General features: G+C 43.2%; 1 protein-coding gene across 1 annotated transcript in view; it reads left to right on the top strand.

Annotated features, from left to right (window-relative positions):
• The window catches only part of poln (polymerase (DNA directed) nu), a 293,465-nt gene that overhangs the window by 246,990 nt on the left and 29,595 nt on the right, over positions 1 to 16,880 (top strand). The window contains exons 15-16 of the mRNA XM_073047757.1: positions 6,508 to 6,618; positions 8,846 to 8,924. Of these exons, the coding sequence (XP_072903858.1) occupies positions 6,508 to 6,618; positions 8,846 to 8,924 (190 nt within the window). The remainder of the gene's footprint in view (positions 1 to 6,507; positions 6,619 to 8,845; positions 8,925 to 16,880) is intronic.

Raw genomic sequence — 16,880 nt, forward strand, 5'->3', positions numbered from 1 at the left:
GTTTTAACTCACCAAATCCCTTGTTATGATTTAATGAAACTAATTCCCAGCTACTCAGTGGAGACCGTTAACACTGCTTGCTACCGATATTGTCTTGCTATAGCTGGTGCTCGTTATAGCTGTAGCTTCAATAATCTTTTATTGCTATCATCTCTCCTCCCGGGTTTCACCCTGAGGATTTCCAATAAGTAGGGCAGAGATACTAACTACTAACTCCACTTTTAACAGTTTATATCTTTAGTTAGTTTTTATAGTTTGCTGTGTTTCTGTCGCTTGTCCACACCTCTGTCAGCCATGCCTCATTCTTGCATAGCTATTTTTTTCAAGTTCTTTTTTTAATTCAGTAAACCTAGTTTTCATCCCTCCACAGGTGGAGCTTTCTAACATTACGTCTTTGGGCTTAATTAACCTAGGTTACGTACATGTTTGTATTTATGTATAATTACCAATGTACATGTAATTGTTCAGTGTGTATTTTAGTGGTTACTGTTGTGGGTATCCCATTACTGGAATAGGAGCTGTCTCATTGGTTAACTGTTATCTATGGAAGTTCAATGGAATTAGCAAGTTGGTATAAGAAGACCAGACCACATTGGATCAATCTTTCTTTTCTGCCTTCACCGTCCCTTCCCTAGGCTCTGCTCTCACCATTCCTCTTTCCTAATTTCTTTGTTCTTAAAGTGCTTTATAAAACTGGCCATAAGCAACAGGTTTTATGCCGAATTCTTGACTTCCGAAGAACTTGGGATCAAAACCATCAGGATCCAACAATCCCGTATGCCATTTTTATAGCAGTGTCTTACTGTTAAAGCAGGCCATGCTCTATTCTCAATACTGCCATCAGGAAGAAGGTACAGGATCCTCTGAACCCAGATCACCAGTTTCAGGAACAGTTATTACCCCTCAACCATCAGGCTCTTGAACCCGAGGGGATAACTTCACTTGCCCTATTACTGAACTATTCCTATGAAAAGGACTGACTTTCAAGGACTTTTCATTTCATATTCTTGAAATTTTTATTGTTTATTTATTATCATAGTTTTTTTTTGCCTTTCTATTTGTATTTGCATAGTTTGTAGGTTTTCTTGCACATTGGTAGTTGCCCCTGTTGGGTGTGGTCGTTCAGTGATTCAAAGTTCAAAGTACATATACATTATGCAGCCTTGAGATTCATTTCCTAAAAGACAGCTGCAAAACAAAGAAACCCAAAAGAACTCATAAAAAAGAATGTAGAACACCTAATATGCAGACAGAAAAAAAAGCAACAAATCATGCGAATGGTGTTCTGAATTGACATCCTCAAAGAGAACACGAGACCCCTAGTTCAGCGCAGAGCTGAGTAAATATCACAGAGCAGTATGCTGAACTGGCCCGTCCCTCGCCTCAGGCCCCGACACACTGACCTTTTCAATCTCGCCTGGCACCTAAATTGATGTCCAAATATCAGGTTCAGTTGCTTCAGTAAGCTCTGGGGTCTGGACCCTGCCACCTTGATTTGGCCTGTACCTGACCCTTCTGATTCGGCAGGGCGCTTAACTTGATTGACCCTCGGGTCTTCCTCGCTGTTGGCTTTCTTGTATTTACTGTGATTGCCTGCCAGTAAAAGAAATCTCAGTGTTGTATACTGCGATGTATATGTACTTTGATACTAAATTTACCTTGAATTTTGAACTTTGAACAAATTGTAAGCCTGTTTTCTGAAGTGCCAGTGTTGGACGTTAATGCTTTCCCCGTGAGCCTGTATGGATGAGCTCAGCCATTTGAATGTTATGCTCTTTTCTGAATGTCACTATGCCGTGCAGCCACTCTGAATAAACACCAGATGATAGTCAGGCATTGACCTTTTGTAAGAGTATAATTAGCTGTACGGTTTTCTCCAAACTTGAAAAATTGCTTCACTAGTGACCTGCCCCTGCAGAGACTATTCATTTAATCAAAGAAACTCCCACCCAGTGACTTTTATTCCTGCTGACCCCCTTGTTCGTCTAATGCATTGGGTTGGGTAACTACCATAGCGGGTGTCCAGTCTCTTTCCTTCAATCTTTATTGCTTAACCTGTGAAGTACAGCTCTCCATCTTGCTGAAAGAGATGTCTAACATCCTCAGCTTCAGATTGAGATCCAGATACACTTATCATGTTTACATCAAAACATAGAGTGAAATGTGTCATTTGCGTTAAGAATGTGCTGGGGAAAACCTGTAAGTGTTGCTACACATTGTGGCACCAACATAGCGAGTCCACAATGCTCGGAAGTAGAACAATGCAGAACACAGCAAGCAACAAAACAAAACAAGTGCCTTTTCTCCTCCCTACCCTCCCTACACACACACACACACACACACACAGAGTTCTGCTACTCTCTGTAAGAAATTTGTATGTTTTCCCGGTGACTACAAGGGTTTCCTCCGGTGTTCCGGTTTCCTTCCTCATTTGAAAGATGAACAGGTAGGTTACATGGTCAGCACAATATTGTGGGCCAAAGGGCCTGTAATGTGCATTTCACTGTATGTTTCGATGTATCAATGTAACTGTGACACATAAATGAAATCTTGACTGATAAGATTCAGTGACCCGCTGCTGCCTGTAAGGAGTTTGGACGTTCTCCCTATGACCACGTGAGTTTCCTCTGGATGCTCTGGTTTCCTCCCACATTCCAAAGGTGTACCCGTTGCTAGGTGAATTGGTCATTGTGAATTGTCAAAAACAAGAGAAAATTGGCCAATGCTGGAAAGCCAACCAGCACACACAAAATGCTGGAGGAACTCTGCAGTCCAGGCAGCATCGATGTGATTAGGCTGGGATTAAATTGGGGGATTGCTGGGTGGCACAGCTCGAAGGGCCGGAAGGGCTGTGTGCTGTCTGTCAGTAAATAAAATAAATCAGTCCTCCTGGCTGACAAGAATGTTGGAAGGAAAAGCCTTCCTTTCCGGTCTTGGTCTGAAACGTTGACTGTTTATTCCCCTCCACAGATGCTGCTGAGTTCCTTGTAAAGACAGGATGATAGTTTGTGATGAACCTCTGGATCATTAACACTGATGTAGATCAGACAGACACAAAATGCCGAACAAATTCAGTAGGTCAGGCAGTGTTGATCGAAAGGAATAAAGAGTCGACATTTCGGGCCAAGGCCCATCATCAGGATGGAGCCTGAAGACACACACTCACATTTTAGGAACAGTTTCTTTGCCTCCACCATCAGATTTCTGAATGGTCCATGAGCTCTTCAGTTTTTGCTTTCTTTTTGCACTTCTTATTTATTTCATATATAATTGTAACTTCAATTATTTTTTTATGTATTACACTGTACTGCTGCTTCAAAACAACAAATTTCACAACATCCAGTACGTCCGTGATAATAAACCTGATTCTGATTCCATTATTTCCACTGTAGTATTTCTTCTTGCACGACTTGAGACAACAGTAATATACACATCCATTCTGCTGCTTTGCATGTGTTGTTACAGTTATTATTACCGTGTTTACTGTGTAAGCTTCAAGTAAGTGAGGAATTTCATTGCACTCTGATGTAAGTCATATTAAACTAATCTAATATGAAAAAAAGATAATTCTGCAGATGCTGAAAATCTTAAGGAACACACAGACACACACACACACACACACACACACACACACACACACACACACACACACACACACACACACACACACACACACACACACACACACACACACAGTGCTTGAGGAACTCAGCAGCTCAGGCAGCATCTATGAAGAGGAAGAAACAGTTGATGTTTGAACCTGTTTTGTTGGAAGTTGTAGAAAGTCTGCTCACTGCCACTGTTCTGCAACGAAATTACATTATCACAATAAACTACTCTGATATGACCTGAACTCAAGAGATTCTGCAAATACTGGAATTCCAGAGTAACACACACAAAATGCCGAGGGAACTCAGCAGATCATCTATGGTGCAGGGTGAAGAACAACCTCTGAGCCTGGGTAGTTGGAGTTGTAGCAACTCTTCTCACTGTACTACTGTCCTATGATGGCAATGAGCAATCGTGGCTCTCCTGAGTAGTGAGAATTCTTCCACTGGCAAACAATAGTTGTGTTGCAGCAAGTTGGAAAGAGTCAGGGTTAATATCACTGGCAAACAGTATGTCATGAAATTCATTGTTTTGTGACAGTAGTACATCCCAATACACCATAAAAGAATCTATAGATTCCAATAAGAAAAAATATAATTGTTTAATAAAGAGTGCAAAAAAAGAAAGAAAATAGGTAGTGTACATGGGCTCATTGTCCATTCAGAAATCCATGGGGACAAAACTGTTCCTGAATTTTTGAGTGCGTGTCTTCAGGCTCCTGTACCTCCTCCTCGATGGTAGCAATGAGAAGAGGGCATGTCCTGGGTGATGGGAGTCCTTAAAGATGGATACTGCCTTTGTGAGGCATTGCCTTTTGAAGATGTTCTTGATGCTGAGTGCTGGGGAGGTTAGTGCCCATGATGGAGCTGACTTGAGTTTGCAACTTCCTGCACCTCATAGACTCATCAACGATATATGTGGGAGGTCACATGGCAGACTCTTTGAACCCTTTGCAGTGAATACGGAGGAACAGTGTTTAATTCCACTTACAGAACTTCACCTTCCTCCTGACTGAATACCCTTTCCAATTCATATACTTGAGATTCTCACTTCTGTCTGCATTTGAAGTTCATTCAGTCCTGGGAGCACCACCAGAAACTGCTAACACATCTCAGCAAAAGACTCATGGTCTCTATTATATTGGAACCAGGGTTGCTTTGTATAAGCGACAAACAAAAAGAAACAAATTAAAAAGTTGGCAACATTTTGTATCCAGGAGTATTTTGGCAAGAAAAAACATTAACCTCATTGGCAGCAGCACAATTGGGCCCATGTTTCATTGTGATTGCTATTCAAAACACATTCCAAATTAAATAACTTGTTCAGCAGCTCACAAGGATCATAGATCTGAATGTTCTGAAACAGCTGCTGAGATACCTGTATGCCTGAGAAAGCAGTAAAATTGAACGGTAGCTGAAGAGAACCATTGTTGATCAGGCAATAAAGGCCAGTGGCTTATCCTGAGGAGCTGTGGTAACATTAGATCTGCCTTTCAGCTAGTATAAAAGAAAAAGGGTTTTGTCTGTTTGTAAGGTCTGCCTAGACAAACTGCCTTTGATGTAACTAGATCATTCCATTACCAAAAGACTCAACTCCTGAGAAGTCCAAATATTTCGTCTTTTATAAAACAAAAAGTTTATTCAAAAAAATTCAATTAGTTGTGAGTCCCTCCTTAACAATGAAAAGAAAATGTCTTTTGGCGTTTGCCAAGCTTTCTGTAATAAAACTTTTTCCCACAGCGGGTTTCTAGAATTAGTGTCAATCACTGATGGTCAGAGTTTAAAGAAAGTTGTTTTTTGTAGGGCGACTTCCAGCATGGACCAGGAGTGAATGGCAGTGCCAATATCCTGTTCCTAAACAAACTCCCACTGATTTTTGGCTGTCTCAAGAGAGGCTAGGCAGTTCTGGTTGGTGTTCATTGGAGTTTAGAAGACTGAATTTAGAATTCCCCAATTTAATATTAATCATGGGACAATTTACAATGACCAATTAACCAACCAACAGTCCTAATCAAGGATCAATTTTACTCTTCATATAGATTTGCATGTATTAGGAATTTCCTGTGGTGTGTTGGTGAAGGTATGTTACACCACAAAAAACAATTTTCAGCAATTATAGTTAATTATATAAAAATAAAGAAGATGAAAGTACAGATATGGAATAAAACATGCATAGATAGTTGAACACCAAGTGGAGAAAGGAAGAGACACCACAATCATCTCTAAGAAGCTTGCTACTTTTTCTGGCAGGGAGTTCCTAATTCCTGCCACCCTCTTATAGAGCATGGAACAGTACAGCAAAGTTGCGCTAACCTTTTAACCTACTCCAAGATCAATCTAGCCATTCCCTTCTACATAGCCTTCCATATTTCTTTGATCCACGTGCCCATCTAAGAGTCTTTCATATGCCCCTAATGAAACTGCCTCTAGCACCACCCCTGGCAGGGCGATCCATGCACCCACCACTCTCTGCGTAAAAGAAAACTACCTCTGACATCCCCTCTATTCTTCCTTCCAAACACCTTAAAATTATGCTGTCTTGAATCAGGGGTATCTGCCCTGGGGAGAAGACTCTGTCCACTCTGTCTTTGCCTCTTATTGTCTTGTACACCTCTCTTAAGTCACCTGTCCTCCTCCTTCTCTCCAAAGAGACTATCCTTAAAACAGGGGTTCCCAATCTGGCGTCTATGGACCCCTCGGTTAATTGTAAGGCTCCATGGCTCCTGCCTTAAACCTATCAGAGAGTTGTTCAGATTTGCAGCATTGAGGAAAAATACTTGGTGCATTGTGTCCATGACAGAGGAGCTGATTATTACATATACAGTCTGTGGATAATTATTTATTCTGAAGACCTATGGTGAGATGGAGATGACAGAGTGTCTTTGTCTGATTCTGTTAGGTCATGTTGTTTCGATCATGGGCCGTAAGAGGTCATTCCCTCTCATCAGTTCACAGGATTACTGTGCCAGGAATCAAGCGGAGAGGCAGGCTGTTAACTTTGTAGTCCAAGGTAAGAAGACAAGCTGGATTGCATTCGTCTGTGGATGCACTAGTGTGTGATGATCGGATTGCTGCGGGCTTGTTCTTGCCGACAACATCCCAAGCATCATCAATCTGCAGGATGTGACTCTCAGGGACTTGAGCTATTATTTGTTATTGTGTCTGATGTTTACTGCTGTTGTAATTATGTGTGCTATATGTGCCCAATAAAGAGGCCACTAAGCCTTTCTGCTGCTGTAGCCCATCCTCTTCAAAATCGATGTGATGTGCATCCAGAGGTGCTCTTCTGCACACCATCGTTTTAACGTGTGGTTATTTGAGTTACTGTCAGTATGAACCAGTCTGACCATTCTCCTCAGAGCTCTCTCAAGACTCACGAAACTGCCACTCACTAAGTCCTTTTTTTTTGTTTTTTGCACCATTCTCTGTAAACTCTAGAGACTGTTGTGCATGAAAATCCCAGGAGACCAGCGGTTTCTGAGATACTCAAACCAACCCATCTGAAACGAACAATTATTCCACAATCAAAGCCAAAGGTTCAATGGTTCCATTTAATATCAGAGAATGTATACAGTATATAATCTGAAATTCTTGCTCTTTGCAGACATCCACAAAAAATGGAAGAGTACCCCAAAGACTGAGAAACCCCAAAGCTCCTCCTCCCTCCTCCCATGCACAAGCAGCAGCAAAGCACTTAGATAACCTTTCTTCCCCATTCTGACGTTTGGCCTGAACAACAACTGAACCTCTTGACCATGTCCGCATGTTTTTATGCATTAAATTGTTGCCACTTGATTGGCTGATTAGATATTTGCATTAATGAGCAGATGTGTTGGCCTTTCAGAATTAGAATCAGGGTTTAATATCACCAGCAAATGTCATGAAATTTGTTGTCTTTGTAGCAGCAGTACATTGCAATACATAATAATAACAAAAAAGTGTGAATTACAGAAAAAATATATATAATAGTTAAATAAGCCGTGCAAAAATAGAAATAAAAAAGTAGCAAGATAGAGTTCATGTGTTCAATGTCTATTCAGAAATTGGATCTCAGAGGGGAAGAAACTGTTCCTGAAAAGTTGTGTGTGCCTTCAAGCTTCTATACCTCCTTCCTGATGGTAGCAATGAGAATAAGGCATGACCGAGTCCTGTTCACCAGATCTGGAACACCTCACCATCAAGTGTCATCCATTTTATCTGCTGTGGGAGATTTCAGTGATCATCTTAGAAGCAGTGTATAGCTCACCTTAGGCCAGTGTAAAACAGGCTCTAGACGAAATGAGTGATGTAATCAACAGGCTGGAACAGCTCATCATTTCCCCATCATTTTGGGGGATTTTAACCAGGCCAACTTGAAAAGTCTATAAATAATTATTACCAACAAAGCCCTTGTAGTACCAGAGGAATCAACACTCTGGACCACTGTAGACCACCGTCAAGAGAACTTACCATGCTATCCCACACAACTAATAAAGTGGCTACTGAGCTGAAGTTTAAATATTAGCCCCATCTCAAATCCCTTTTCTTTACGATTCCCTCTTGTAAAATAAACACTAGGGGTCAATTTTGTATTTCATGTACGAAGGATGTGATTAAACTGTAGAGCATTGAAAAGGCATTTGGACAGGTACGTGGATAGGAAAGATTTAGAGATAGATTGTGAGGCCATGACCACATGGGTTTCTTCCGGGTGCTCCGGTTTCCTCCCACATTCCGGTAGGTAGGTTCAATGGTCATTGTAAATTGTCCTGTGATTAGGCTTGGGTTAAATCGGGACTGCTGGGTGCCATGGCTCGAAGGGCTGGGAGGGCCTGTTCTGCGTTGTCACAATTAAAAACAAAATTCAGTGATCTGAACATTAACTGTATTTTCTCTCTCCGTAGGAGCCACCTGACCTGCAGAGTATTTTGCACATTTTTGGTTCTGTGTAGATTTCCGGTGGCTAGGTTCAATGGTCATTATAAATTGTTCCACGATTAGGCTAGGATTAACTTGGGGGATTGCTGGGGGGCACGGCTCGAAGAGCTGTTCTGCACTGTATCTCAATAAATAAATAAATACAAAAAAACAACAAGAAAACTACACACAAACATGTGACATGTGTCACACGTAAGAAACATGTGATTGTACATGTGACAATAACAAACCGATTAACCAATTTAGAGTGGAAATTGCCTGGTTGTGTAGCCGCTGATTTGTACACTAACACTGATTTCCATTTGTCATGGCTTATACAGGTTCTGCAGCCGATATATGTAAGATGGCAATGATTAAGATTTTCACCAGAGTTGCCACATCCTCCTCTCTTACAGCAAGGTAGGGATCCTCACCATGTCCATGGACCTATTTTATTCCTACCAAATAGGAACGGCAATGATGCAGAGACAGTGTAAGGAAGAGTTACCAGATTGCCTGAAGTCCACTGTGCAGACCAGTTGTCCACAAGACAGCTCTAGACCTGGAGGTCTGCCCTGGGGTCTGTGTGGGTGCCAATAGTGTAAATTGGCAAAAAGGTGAACATGGATGTAGTGGGCCGAAGGGTCCATTTCTGTGACTCTGTTACCAAGATGCCTGTTCAGCACACTCTACAGAAAACACAGTTTCCATGATGAATAGAAAATTATATCCGAGTGGGTGGGTGGGAGGGAGGAAAGGGCTTGTTCTGCTGGTGTTGCTTGTGTTGAACGTGGTGGGCATCCGGGCACATGGACGAGTGGTGATGCTTGCAGACTTTCCCCAGCACACCTCATCCTTAGGTTGCGTTGGTTGTTAGCACATACGTTGTATTTCAACCCTGAAGTTCAGACTCAGTGGCCACTCCATTAGGAACACATGTACACCTGCTCGGTAATGCAATTATCTAATCAGCCAATCATGTGGCACCAACTCTGCATAAAAGCATGCAGACATGGTCAAGAGGTTCAGCTGTTGTCCTAACATCGCAATGCGGAAGAAATGTGATCTAACTGACTTTGACTGTAGAATGACTATTGGTGCCAGACAGGTTGTTTTGAGACCTCAGAAACTGCTGATCTCCTGGGATTTTCACACTCAACAGTCTCTAGAATTTACAGAGAATGGTGATGAAAACAAATAAAAAACATCAAATAAACAGCAGTTCTGTGGGATGAAAATACCTTGTTAATGAGAGAGGTCGGAGGAAAATGGGCAGATTGGTTCAAGCATTCAGGAAGGCGGCAGTAACTCAAATAACCACACGTTGCAATAATGGTGTGTAGAAGAGCATCTTGAATGCGCATCACATTGAGCAACACACACAGAATGCTGGAGGAACAGGCAGCATCAATGGAAAAAAGTGCAGTCAACGTTTCAGGCCAAAACCCTTCGGCAAGATTGGAGAAGAAGAGCTGAGGAGTAGATTTAAAAGCTGGGGGGAAGGGAGAGAGAAGCACTAGGTGATAGGTGAAACCAGGATGGGGAGGGATGAAGTTAAAAGCAGGGAAGTTGATTGGTGAGATGAGGTGAGAGAGGGAAAAGGGGATGGGTAATGGAGAACGGGGGGAAGATGTTGTGGGGCATTACCGGAAGTTTGAGAAATCAATGTTCATGCCATCAGGTTGAAGGCTACCCAAACAGAATATAAGGTGTTGTTCCTCCAACCTAAATATGGCCTCATCATGACAGTGAAGGAAGCCATGGATGAACATATCAGAATAGAAATGGGAAGTGAATTAAAATGGGTAGCCACTGGGAGATCCTGCTTGTTCTGGCAGATGGAGAATAGATGCTCAGTGAAGTGGTCTCCCAATCTACTTTGGGTCTCACCGATGTATAGGAGGCCACATCAGGAGCACCAAACACAGAAAATGACCCCAACAGACTCACAGGTGAAGTGTCACCTCACCTGGAAGGACTGTTTAGGGCCCTGGATGGTAGTGAGGGAAGAGGTAAAGTAGCAGGTGTAGCATTTGTTCTGTGGCAAGGATAAGTGCTAGGAGGGAGATCAGTGGGGAGGGATGAATGGACAAGGGAGTTGCATAGGGAGTGATCCCTGCAGAAACACAAAGTTAGGGGAGGGAAAGAAGTGCGTGGTGGTGGGATCTCATTGGAGGTGGCGGACGTTCTAGAGAATTATATGCTGGATGCAGACAGAGGCTGCTGGGGTGGTGGGGTGGTAGGTGAGGACAAGAGGAACCCTATCCCTGGCAGAGTGGGGGGAGGATGGGGTAGGAGCAGATGTGTGTGAAATGGAAGAGATGCGGCTGAGGGATTGAGGGCAGAAGTTATAGTAGAGGCTTTGGTGATAATTTACCAAAATTCTCTGGACTCTGGGCAGGTCCCAGTGGATTGGAAAATGGTGTATGTGACACCACTGTTCAAAAAAGGATGGAGGCAAAAGGCAGGTAACTATAGGCCAGTTAGTTTAACATCTGTAGTTGGGAAAATGCTTGAAGCTGTCATTAATGAAGAAATAGTGAGGCACCTGGAAAGAAATGGATCCATCAGGCAGACACAGCATGGATTCAGCAAAGCCAGGTCCTGTTTGACAAACTTACTGGAGTTCCTTGAGGATATAACGAGCGCAGTGAATAGAGGGGAACAGATGGACTTTATTTGCTTTGATTTCCAGAAGGTGTTTGATAAGGTGCCACAAAAAAGACTTATCCATAAGATAAGGATGCATAGAGTTGGGGTGATGCATTAGCATGGATAGAGGATTGGTTAAGCAATAGAAAGCAGAGAGTTGGGATACACAAGTGTTACTCTGGTTGTCAATCAGTGGTGAGTGGTGTGCCACAGGGTCAGTACTGGGCCCGCAACTGTTCACAATATACATTAACGATCTGGAAGAGGGAACTTAGTGTATCTAAGTTTGCTGATGACACTAAATTGAGTGGAAATGCAGATTGTGCAGAAGATACGGAGAGTCTGCAGAGATATAGATAGGTTAAGTAAGTGGGCAAGGGTCTGGCAGATGGAGTACAATGTTGGTAAATGCGAGGTCATCCACTTTGGAAGGAAAAATGAAAGAGCAGATTATCATTTAAATGGTAAAAATTGCAGCATGCTGCTGTGCAGAGGGGCTGGAGAGTGCTTGTGCATGAATCACAATAGGCTGGTTTGCAGGTCAGCAGGCAAATAGAATGTTGGCCTTCATTGGTAGAAGGATTGGATTTACGAGGGAAGTTATGCTGCAACTGTACAGGGTACTGGTGAGGCTGCACCTTGAGTTCTGGTCTCCTTACTTGAGGAAGGATATACTGGGTTCAGTGGCAGTGCAGAGGAAGTTCATCAGGTTGATTCCAGAGATGAGGGGGTTAGACAATGAGGAGAGATTGAGTTGCCTGGGACTGTACTCGCTGGAATTCAGAAGAATGAGAGGAGATCTTGTAGAAACATATAAAATTATGAAAGGGATAGATAAGATAGAGGCAGGAAAGTTGTTTCCACTGATAGGTGAGACTAGAACTAGAGGACATAGCCTAAAGAGTCGGAGGAGCAGATTTAGGATGGAGATGAGGAGGAACTACTTTTTGCATAGAGTGGTGAATCTGTGGAATTCTCTGCCAAGTGAAGCAGTGGAGGCTACCTCAGTAAATATATTTAAGACATGATTTTTGCATTGTAGAGGAATTAAGGGTTCTGGAGAAAAGGCAGGTAGGTGGAGATGAATCCATGGCCAGATCAGCCATAGTCTTATTGAATGGCGAAGCAGGCTCGATGAGCCAGATGGCCGACTCCTGCTCCCATTTCTTATGTTTTTATGTTCTTATGAAAGGCAGGGGAGAAGTCAGAGGGTGGGGAGGGGAGGATGAAGTAGGAGGTGCCACGTGATAGGTGAAACCGGGAGACAAAATCGACTGGTGAAAGAGATACAGGGCTGGAGAAGAGGGAATCTGACAGGAGAGGGTGGAAGACCATGGAAGAAAGGGAAGGGGAGAAGCACCAGAGAGAGGTGAAGGGCACGTTAAAGGGATGAGGTGAGAGAGGGAGACAGGAATGGGAAATGGTGGAGTGAGGTGGGGGTAATTTCCAGAAATTTGAGACATTGATGTTTGAAGACCTGTTGAAGATATAATATATTAAAAATAATACTTACACCTTATTTTCCCACTTTACCAATTATTTTAGGGTATTTCCTAACCTGTGCCACAGATGCCATTTTTTGGTATAATTTCATTCCTTACTTGCAACTTGGTACAGGTTACTGCATTCTACAGGACGCAGACGGGTGCCCACGAGGCTGCCTGTCATTTTAATTCATCCCCCCCCTCCCCCCGCCACTGCCCTTTGGCCTTTTAACCTGTTTTTTTTTTAACAAAACTTTATTCACCAACAAAACACAATACAATAAATCAGGGCTTTATTAACTATGATCACAAGAGATTCTCCAGAGCAACACACACAAAATGCTAGAGGAACTCAGCAGGGCAGGCAGCATCTGTGGAGAGAAATAAACAATCAACGTTTAAGGCTGAGACCATTCATCAGGACTGGAAAGGAAGGGGGAAGAAGCCAGAATAAGAAGGGGGGAAGGAATGAGTACAAGCTGGCAGCTGATAGGTGAGACCAGGTGAAGGGGAAGCTGGGTGGATGCTGAAGTCACAAACTTTACTGTTCCAAATTAAAATACAATTATTACTATCTGCAACATATTTGAGCCCCTGAGGGCCCCACTGTTCTCGGGAATCCCCTATTGCGCCCATAGAGACCACGTGCTCCTTTCCAAAGACACCAGAGCATGGCCCTAACCCCGGAAGAGGGGCAGGTAATGGGCTTGGGCAAAGCCCTTGACTACCCCCTGCCCGGACCCGTGTTTCACCTGTCAGCAATGAATCGGCATACAGAGAGGAGGTAGAGAGACTTGTCATACAGTGTGAGAGAACAACTTGACTCTCATCGTGGACAAGACAAAATAAATGATTGTGGACTTCAGGGAGGCACAGATCGACCACTCTCCATTCTACATCAATGGCTCTGCTGAGGAGAGAGGGAAGAGCACAAAGTTGCTTGGTGTGCACATAACAGACGATCTAACCTGGACCCACAACACCTCCTCACTGGTCAATAAGACACAGCTGCATCTACACTTTCTGAGAAGACTGAGGTGTGCACGGCTCCCCACCACATTTTAACAACTTTCTTCATGAGTGCCATCGAGAGTGTCCTGTCTGGCTGCATCATTGTGTGGTACGGGAGCTGCAGAGGACAGTAAAAACTTCTGAGAGGATCACCAGGCTCTCCCTACCCCATTTGTAATATTTACTGGGAGGGTTCTTATGTTCTTATAGATATATTTAAGACAAGGTTGGATAGATTTTTGCATAGTAGTGGAATTAAGGGTTATGGGGAAAAGGCAGGTAGGTGGAGATGATTCCATGGCCAGATCAGCCATGATCTTATTGAATGGTGGAGCAGGCTCGGTGGGCCGGATGGCCTACACCTGCTCCTATTTCTTATGTTTTATATCAAGGGCCCAAAGCATTGTTGAGGATCCCTACCACCCATACCACAATCTCTTTGACCCGCTAAGATCAGGAAGGAGGTTCTAGGACTGCTTGACTGGGTAACAGCTTCTTCCCTCAGTCTGTAAAACTGAGCACTCTGCCAGCACTGAGCTCTTGTCACTAGGGCAGTGAGCTGTTGAATGTTTACCAGTGCTGTGCTTTACTACATGCATTTGAATTATATTTTATTAACTTATTAAGGTATAATATTTTGCTTTATGTGTTGTGTGTGATATATGCTGTGTGAGTGCACCGTGGTCCGGAGGAACGTTGATTCATTTGGTTGTCTATGTGTATAGAGAGATGACAATGAACCTGAATAGCCCGTTTGACTAGGCCTGGGAGCTAACTGACCAGGAGATGCCAGGAGTGGCCCTCTCCCCTCCGTAACAAGTGACCGTAGATCAGGACCGTGGATCTGAAGTGTAACCAAAACATGAGAAAGGCCCCATCAGAGACTCAAATAGAGGTTGCAACTTCTCATATTCCATGTACACTTTGTTCCCTGGCTTCCCCCCTCCCCTCCCCTGGCCACAGAAAGAACGGGTGGCTATGCAGTCCGTGAACCATCAGTGAAATCCAGAGCAACACGCACAAAATATGGAGGAACTCAACAGATCTGACAGCATCAAATGAGAACAAACATTTCCTATCTTGATAAAGGATCTCAGATCAAAACATCGACTGTTCATTTCCCATCATAGATGCTGCCTGACCTGCTGAGTTCCTCCAGGTTTTGTGTGTGTTGGTGCTTGGCAGGACCTTCATGAAGCACCTTCCACCCCAGATCCCCAGTGTATAGGGAAAGGACCCCTGCATAAAGAGACCTCCTCTGGGGATCTCCCTCATTGCTGGGTGGTAAAACAAACCACAGGAAACAGCAAGGAAGTGAAAAGTATACACGAGTAGTCTGTACAAGAACCACCTCAGTACATTCCCCTTAACGAGTCCCAACAAAACTAAAGGATCATCTCCAGACTCCTTACAGTCTTCTGATCCCAACAATCATTTCAACAATTTCACATCGTCGGCTTTGTAGCTCACATTTCTGGCGTTCGATTGTGTTTCCACAGAGGAGAGAGGAGATCATTTTAAAGGAGATGTGAGGGGCAAGTTGTTTACACAGAGGGTGGTGGATGCCTGGAATGTGCTGCTTGGGGTGGTGGGAGAGGCAGAAACATTAGAGACTTTTAAGAGATATTTAGATAGGAAAATGGAAGGATATGGTCATTCAGATTCAAATTCAGATGACTAAGTTATTTGGTTCGGCCTGACATTGTGGCCGAAGGGCCTGTTCTTGTGCTGTAATTTTCTATGTTCCATGTTCTCTTTTCTCTTCTGGAATTTCAAGTTTTATCCACCCCCAAAACACTGTTTGTTGTTCACCTTCCTGTGCTGTCACTGCCACTACCTGTGTCGTTCCTAATGAGTGAGGATGTAATCCCAAGGCTTCACTAGGCTTTGGTCAAACCACTTTTGAGGATATATTGTCACACTGGAGAGGATCCCGAGGACATTCACAACAATGATCCTGGGATTGAAAGGGTTAATGTATGAGGAGTGTTTGATGGCTCTGAGCCTCTACTCACTGGAGTTTAGAAGAATTTGGGGGGGGGGGAGGGTTAGAGTCACTTTGAAACCTATGTAATATCAAAAGGTCTAGACAAAATAGATGTGGAGAATCTAGGACCAAAGGGCAGAGCCTCAGAATATAAGACTATCCATTTAGAACAGATTTGAGGAGGAATTTCTTTAGCCAGAGGGTGATGTATCTGTGGAATTCATTGCCACAGATGGCTGTGGAGGTCAAATAGTTGGGTATATTTAAAGCAGAGATGGATAGGTTAGTGGTTAGTAAAAGTGTGAAAGGTTACAGAGAGAAGGCAGAAAAATGGAGCTGAGAGGGAATATAAATCAGCCATAATGGAATGGCAGAGCAGACTTGATGGGCTGAATGGCCTAATTCCACTCCTGTTTTTTCTGGCCTTAATGTAACCTGTGAAATATCCAGATTCAAATGATGTGACATTTGCTGTAGAAAAGCTCAAAAGCTTCTAGAAAATACAGAATTAGCTATACTACAATTACTAGAAAATTTACTGAACAATTACACAAATATAGGTGATTATATGAAAGTTTTAAGCTACAAGGATACAAGAAAAATAGAAATTCTACACCCTAATCTCAAATGCAAAGATCCCTCAAAATGGAGTGCAGGTTGTAGGTGTATGAACTCTTGGCCTTCATTAATCAGGGGACTGAGTTCAAGAGCTGCACGATAATGTTGCAGCTTTATAAAGTGTTAACCAGCTCTGGTTAGTCCACACTTGGATTACTATGTTCAGTTCTGGTCACCTCATTATAGGAAAGATGTGGAAGCTCTAGGGAGGGTGCAGAGGAGATTTACCAGGATGCTGCCTGGATTATAGAATATGTCTTATGAGGATAGATTGTGTGAGCCAGGGTTATTCCCTTTGGAGCAAAGGAGGATGAGAGCTAACTTGACAGAGGTGCATAACATTTTAAGAGACATAGATTGACCGAAGAGCCAGAGACATTTTCCAAGGACAGAAATAACTACTACCACAGGGCATAACTTTAAGGTGTTCGTAGGGAGAGGCGAATATCAGAGGTAGGTTTTTCACACAGAGAGCGGTGGGCGCATGGACCACGCTGCCCAGCGTGGTAATAGAGGCAGATATATTAGGGGCATTTAAGAGACTCTTGGACACATGGATAAAAGAAAAGGAGAATATGCCTCCCCCTCCCCTTCTTATACTAGCTTCTGCCCCCTTCCTTTCTA

The sequence above is a fragment of the Hemitrygon akajei genome, chromosome 6 (genome assembly GCF_048418815.1).
Source record: "Hemitrygon akajei chromosome 6, sHemAka1.3, whole genome shotgun sequence".
NCBI classification, from domain to species: Eukaryota; Metazoa; Chordata; class Chondrichthyes; order Myliobatiformes; family Dasyatidae; genus Hemitrygon; species Hemitrygon akajei.